At 42.2% G+C, this 6,510-nt stretch overlaps 1 protein-coding gene across 2 annotated transcripts; it reads left to right on the plus strand.

Annotated features, from left to right (window-relative positions):
* The first annotated feature begins 1,598 nt into the window (after positions 1-1,598).
* LOC123181603 (uncharacterized) lies at positions 1,599-5,246 on the plus strand. Of its 2 annotated transcripts, none has more exons than XM_044593910.1 (3): positions 1,599-1,734; positions 2,350-4,197; positions 4,649-5,246. In XM_044593910.1, exons 2-3 carry the CDS (start codon positions 2,359-2,361, stop codon positions 4,973-4,975), a joined length of 2,166 nt encoding a protein of 721 aa, XP_044449845.1. In that variant the 5' UTR covers positions 1,599-1,734; positions 2,350-2,358; the 3' UTR covers positions 4,976-5,246. The 2 variants fall into 2 exon arrangements, with proteins under 2 accessions (XP_044449845.1, XP_044449847.1); XM_044593912.1 differs by having other exon boundaries at positions 4,652-5,246.
* The last annotated feature ends 1,264 nt before the right edge of the window (positions 5,247-6,510 follow it).

The following is a 6,510-nucleotide window of genomic DNA, read 5'->3' on the forward strand; positions in this document are numbered from 1 at the left end:
CGAGTTTTCTTCTCAGACTTTTAAGCGAGAGGATTAAGATTTTTCTTTTTTTCTCTCTCTAGATCTGACGGTTACATGTGATTGTATCCAACGCTAGCGTGCCGACCAGCCCAAATTTTGGCCGGTCCGCCGGCGCCTAGCACTCGCCTTTACAGTAAGTGGATTTTATCATGCCACACCCTTGATTCTTGTCCAAAAAACTAGAACGTAGATGGTTAGGAGGATAGCGGCACCCTAGCCCACCAGTGTTCAAGTCCTAAACTTGACATTGGTGCTCGTATTTTCCTTGATTTATTTCAGGCCTTCTGACAATGCGCGTTAAGTGGGAGGAGACGTTCCGTCGACTACGAAGGCGTTTGTGACGATTTTGTCAATCTCAAAATGATGTGCCGACTCAGTCTTTATGAGGTGCTCATAGAGATAGGGTATGCGTGCGTGCATTCATAGGGGTGGGTGTATACTCGTGTATGTGAACGAGTTTGATTATACTGAACACTAGAGCATGCAGTAGCATGAGCTCACTTGTTTATCTCTCACACACAACCATTTAAAATCTTCTTACCGAAAGAACTCATCAACATTCAACAATTATCAGTAATTACCGCTCCTACGCCCGATAGTCCTCTAGATTTTGAATAGTTTGAACAATCTCCATAGAATCACTCTCAATGCATAATTTTTTTTGCCAAGCTCATCCTATATCAATTGAATGTTAATATTAGTCAGGGTATACTTATTTGGTTAATGTTGATGTTGATATTAGACATGATAATTGTCGGGGTATACATATTTTAGTACGTTACCCCGTAATTTATCTGCACATATTAATGTGATTGTTTAAATAAATATTTACCAAATTCTACCCACGATATACTTCTCTAAATATATTTTATGATTTTATTTTGCAATCACTTATTTGCTACCAAAGAAAAGATAAGTTTAATCGGTAAGTCAAGTAAATATGCGACAATTAAGACTATTTGTACGGAATGATGTTCGGAAAAAGGATGATTGCTTGGACGAAGCACTCCGCTTGGCAGGAAAAGGAACACTATTCTTTTTAAAATAAAAATAGAGAATATTAATTAGTGAGGGTGCTCAATGTGTTTTGTGCTAAACAAAGCTAAACACGGGAGCGACGTAGACTATTGGATAGATACGGCGAGATTTGTTTTTTTTTTGTAAGAATTGGATGAGATTTGTTGAATCTCCGTAACTTGTTTCTTTATATTGGTATATTTTTCTTGAGAAATTTTATATTAGTATTTTTTAGCAAATTTATATTGGTATATACTCCCTTCGTCTTAAAATAAATTTCTCAATGTTATTATATTAAATTTAGTTCAAAGTTGCACTAAAGTTGAGGTACTTATTTTGGGGAGTGAGTAGATAGAAGAGATGGTACATGGGCCTTTTGCCGCCACAGACCTCCTCGGGCCGGTCTAACACTGGCCTACAAGATCTGTGTTACCGGCCCAGCGGAGCAGCCCAGAAGGCCGAAGCTCCGCCGCGGATTGCTCTTTACACTCTAGCTCCCCCTAACTCTATCTATTTCACAGTCGTCCCTAGCCGCGAAGGCGCAAAATAGGATTTGGGAATCTCCATTTCATTTTCGTGAGCCGCCAAGAATATTTCCCTCACTCACACGAGACAGATGCGCGAGGACTGACGAACCAGTAAAGTCCACTGCCTCTTCTGCCGCGCCGGTCTGCTCCCCGTCGGCTCCGCTCCAAGGTGAGTAATGGCATTTCTCGATCCCTTTCTGCTTGATTCATACGGCGGTCCTCTGCGACGCTTGCGGGCGCGGCGGCGGCTGGCTGTAGATTTGGGCGGCGGGACTTGGCCGCAAGGTTGGACTTTTTAGGAGGAACTAATGGCGAGCAGGTTTGCCGATGCGTTTCTTCAAGAAGTGCGGCAGATGGGAGGAGAGGGGTTCCTTTTCTGCTGACCTCGTGGTGGGATTCGATTCCCATCTGCGAGGGTTCATCCTTTCTTCGAATGGTTTAGCTGATTCAATGACAATGAACTGTGTGATCCGAGAGTAGATTTAGATTTTTTTGCTTTCTTAGTGTTGTCATGTTCCTATTGGAACTTAGGGATTGAGGTTGTATGTGAATGAATGGAAACTACTTGTTCTTCTGGAAGTGGATAGGATGTATTGTTTTCTTTCTTGGACGGATTTGATGCATAGGATGGGTAGAGTTTCAAGCACGTAAATGTTTCTCCGCTGTCGAACTTGATACATATAATGGTTATGTTGTACTCTATGTTTTCTCTTGGATTAGGGCTGATGCCACTGTCCTCTTTTCTCTGTTCTCATTCGAGCAATGTATTATGGTTTCAATGCAGGTTTCCTAAATGGGGAACCGTTCTCGGCCCAGTGTAGCTAAGGAGACCATGGAACCGATTGACGAGGAAACAGAGAGTCCTAGCAGGGCAGCACAACTCAAATGCTCGGATGGAAACTCGGGCGAAATGCGCCTCAACCGCTTCCCAAATTTTCATTGCAAGAGTCTGCCTTCAAGACGCCGTGAGGAAAACCCAGAAGATAGCATCATGCATAGTCGTGGTTCTATGTACCAGAGCTCCAGTGATGTCAGCAGACTAAGGAAACTCCAAGAGGGGAGGAGGAAATTAGACTCTATATATGAAAGAGATGCGTTTATGTCATTTGGGACTGTCGATTCTTCCTCTCAGCCTAGCACAAGTGGATCTTACTTGGTTCCGCAACGGAGCGGTTCATGCAAGTCAAGGTCTTCTATGAACATAACTCGTGGATTTAATCAAGATGCCAGGGAGTTTCTGGATATTTCATCGCGTGAGGTTCCTAGTGACAACTTGAGGCTTGGAAGGCCACGCAAGGACTGCAATTTGTTAAAAGATGATGTAAAAGAGAGTTTCCCGGGGTTATCGCTCGAAGAAGACAATGCCATGTGTCCCGCCGCGAATGCTGCTCCTCATTTGCTAGAAAGCAGCAGTAGCAAAGGTACAATGTCAAATGGCCAACCTCCTGTTGGCCTTCATCCTGATAGGAGTAACCATGCCAGAATAGATTCGGTGAGTAATCTCCCCAAGTCCTTGTCAGCTAAGGTGGGTGTTTTTGATGCTACATGTCCATCAGAAAGTGTTCATGGTGTTGATGGCAAGAAAAAAGCTCGATCTAGTGCATTTAAGAAAATTTTGGATCCTTTCATGAAGTCCAAATCTATGAGGAATCCCTCCCTCATGGAAATGGAAGATGCAAAATGTGGTAATCCACCAGTTAGAGGAAAAGATAGTGCACTGCGCAAATCTTTGTTGAGTGGTATCTCAAGATCTGAACAAACGCCCACACCTAAATGCCAGATGAGTGGGGAAGCCCGGCCTATCACGGTTACTTCATCGCCGACTCATTTGCATGCTGTTCTTAAACTGGATCCTGACAATGGTGCTTTTGGTTTTGAGTTCTGTACCAAGGGTCCAGAAGAATCCATTTACGCTAACACTTGGAAATCCGGAAACGAACTGAATTGGATTTACACTTTCCATAGTGTCGGCAAACGATCAAGTACGGTGGCAAGGACCTCCAAGGATAGGCATGGGTGGCTGCCTCCAATTGTTGGCCAGATGCATGTGTCATCCTATCTGTACTCTGAAGTTGAAGAAGATGGTATTTTAAATAACTCAGCCACTAGCGAGTTTGTTTTGTATGACATTGCTCATGCACGACGGAGCTCTGCCGTTGATAGAGTTCAGTCTACAGATTCCACTCAACCACCATTCTGCAATGTTGTTAAGAATTCAATCTCTAGGGAGTCTCTAGAGAGAAATAATCAGATGGAGCGGCAAAATACTGCAAGGAATAACTCAGATGCATCGGTATCTTGTCTTTGGTCCCAAGAAGATCTTCATCCTCATTTGGAGGTTGCAGCTGTTGTAGTCCAAGTGCCGTTTCATAAAACCCGGTCCCAAGAATTAAAAACTGGATCATCACCTGGTACAGTCAAAGTGGTTACAGCAGGCGGAGCACACGGGTTACCAAGGGATGATGAGACCAGTCCATCACCACTGCTTAACCGTCTAAAGAGCGGGGGAAGGTGTGACTGTGGTGGATGGGACATGTCTTGCCCAATCGTTGTCCTTGAAAATGCATATGATAGTTATTGGGTCGATTCTGTGATGAACGAAAGCAAGCATCCCATGGAGCTATTTGTTAAGGTATATTTTTTATGTTGAGACACATCCCATGTTTGATTATTACCACCTGTGTGCATTTACTAACGGTGAGTAGTAATTAACTTGGGTCAATATATGATTCCCCACAACTTCATTAGCACATCAAAAGAAACTTCTCTATATGATGGTTGAAATGCACTGTTATTTGGTTCCCACTTAGAAGCTATGTCCCTGTTTTAGTTATACTTGCGCCACTTAACAGTTGCACTTGTTAAAATTTCTTTTTGGCGAATGCACTAATTAACAATATGTTCAACTAACTTCTATATTTCATTTGTGTAATCCAACTGTTGAAGCAAACAAGAATGCATTTCAACTAAATGTGGTATTTCAACAACAATGCACTAGTTAAAACTTCTTTTTGATGAATGCACTAGTTAACATTATATTCAACTAAGTGTAGTATTTCATTTGTGTACTCCAACTGTTGCAGCAGGGTAACCAAGAAGTCCTCCCTGCCCTTTCCATGAAAGTAGACGGGAAAGGAAATTTCTCAGTGGATTTCCATGCACGACTGTCGGCGCTGCAGGCATTCTCAGTCTGCATATCTTTGCTCCACTGTTCTGAAGCTTCTCCAGCCATTGGTATAGAGAAATTCAAGCACAAGTTGTATTCCAGTTCAATGAAAATGCTCCTCAAAGAAGAAGTGAAGCAGTTGATCGGATCAGTAACAGGGAAAGAGAAGAAGAAAGTGAAGAGGAGGAAAGCAAAAACTCCGGTGGTCAACGGCCCTCCCTTCTCACCCATGGGAAGAGTATAGCAGTATTTTTGCCATCATGTTCATCGTTCAGCGTTGGGGTTGATCATGCTCTTTTTGTTTTGTAAGATCAAACGGGGATACTTTTTATCTTGTTTATCTTTTTTCACAGGAGGGGAAGCTGTCTTGTCCATAAGGATAGAAGCATCACGCAGTTGTTCATAAAGATGCAAGCATCATGTAGTTTTTAGCAGTAGCCTTTTGTATTAGCAAGCTAGGATTAGGAAGGCCATAACAGCTGTTGCAATTCTCAAGAGAAGAAAGTTTTGTAGGACATACCTTCTTCCAGGCGTCAAGAAGATAGATGCACCGGATCTTGACCACTGCTCTCGTGTACAACGTCGCTCTCCTTTTGGACTGCAGCCTCAAGGTCATATACACACATGCTAACATTAGTACAGGTAGAAGCAAATATTCCTTTAGCATGTACCTGAATAATCCATTGCTTCCCTCCAGCAATTTTGATCTTGATGCATGCTTTTGAACTACATAATGGGCAACATATATCATGACCAAACTGCGCATATGTAGTTTCAGAGTTCAGTTTCTGTATATTTGTTGGTGTCTTGGTGCATCTGCTGCAAGTTCAAGTTATAGGTGATTGCTGTTTTTTTCTTCCTTTTTACTGCTCCATATAGGCAGGAGCTTGCACAAATGCAAAAGATTGCCATTTTTTCAGTCAAATCTTGGGTGCTAGCCCGCCATCCTAGGGTCATGCAGACAATCTGGACCCTGAGTAGATATGCTCAAAGTTGTCAAGCTTTTAGCGTAGACATGTTGAATTTTGATCTCAGTCTGACTTTTCTTGTAAGCACGAAGAGGCTAAGCTGCCGAACTTGTGGCTTTGATGAGGTTGTATCTGCAAAATGTGGCTGTCATCTGCTCACATGCACCTGCAGGGTGCAGGCAAAGATGGGTTATCAGCTGGCAGGAGCAGGGTTTGGACCCATCCCTAGGCCATTTTCTATGTGTATTCTGTAAGTGTCATGCGACTCAGATATCCACCGTGCTTCTTGCTGTTGCCACATTTACTAATTAGTAGTACTATTCACTTTGTTTCATCTCATGTAGAGCTAGAATTAGAAAAAATAGTAGTCGAAAAACTTACTTTATTTTGAAAATGACTTTCCGATCCCAGGTGCTAGTGAGCCGGATATTTGAAGGGCCAAACCAAATAATTCTAAAATTTCTTTTGACATGGATGTGTATATACCTTTTTTTATATATGGCTGCACAAAAATGATAAATATATGAATATGAAACTTTGTTTTTATATATGCATGTGGATTTAGTTTTAGATGATTTCTGAAAAAAACAAATCTCATTTTCAAATTTCAAATCAGATTTTTAGTGGAGCTCGTGCGCACTTCGGTATTTTCAAATAACACAGCTGTCAGCATTTTTGTAACTCATGTTGGTTTTATTTTAGGGGTAAACTCATGTTGGTTCGTGGCCTGGTCCATCACTCGTCTATGTTCATCTGAAAATATTACGCAGCCCATGGACTTCTCTGGTCGTCCTCACAACCATCCCACAGA

This window comes from Triticum aestivum, chromosome 1D, assembly GCF_018294505.1.
Source record: "Triticum aestivum cultivar Chinese Spring chromosome 1D, IWGSC CS RefSeq v2.1, whole genome shotgun sequence".
Lineage (NCBI taxonomy): Eukaryota > Viridiplantae > Streptophyta > Magnoliopsida > Poales > Poaceae > Triticum > Triticum aestivum.

Bases quoted from the DNA above. Each gene is read 5' to 3' on its own strand.
- LOC123181603 (XM_044593910.1), top strand. From the start codon at position 2,359: ATGGGGAACCGTTCTCGGCCCAGTGTAGCTAAGGAGACCATGGAACCG. The intron at 4,198-4,648 runs GTATATTTTTTA...CAACTGTTGCAG, and splicing joins CCATGGAGCTATTTGTTAAG to CAGGGTAACCAAGAAGTCCT.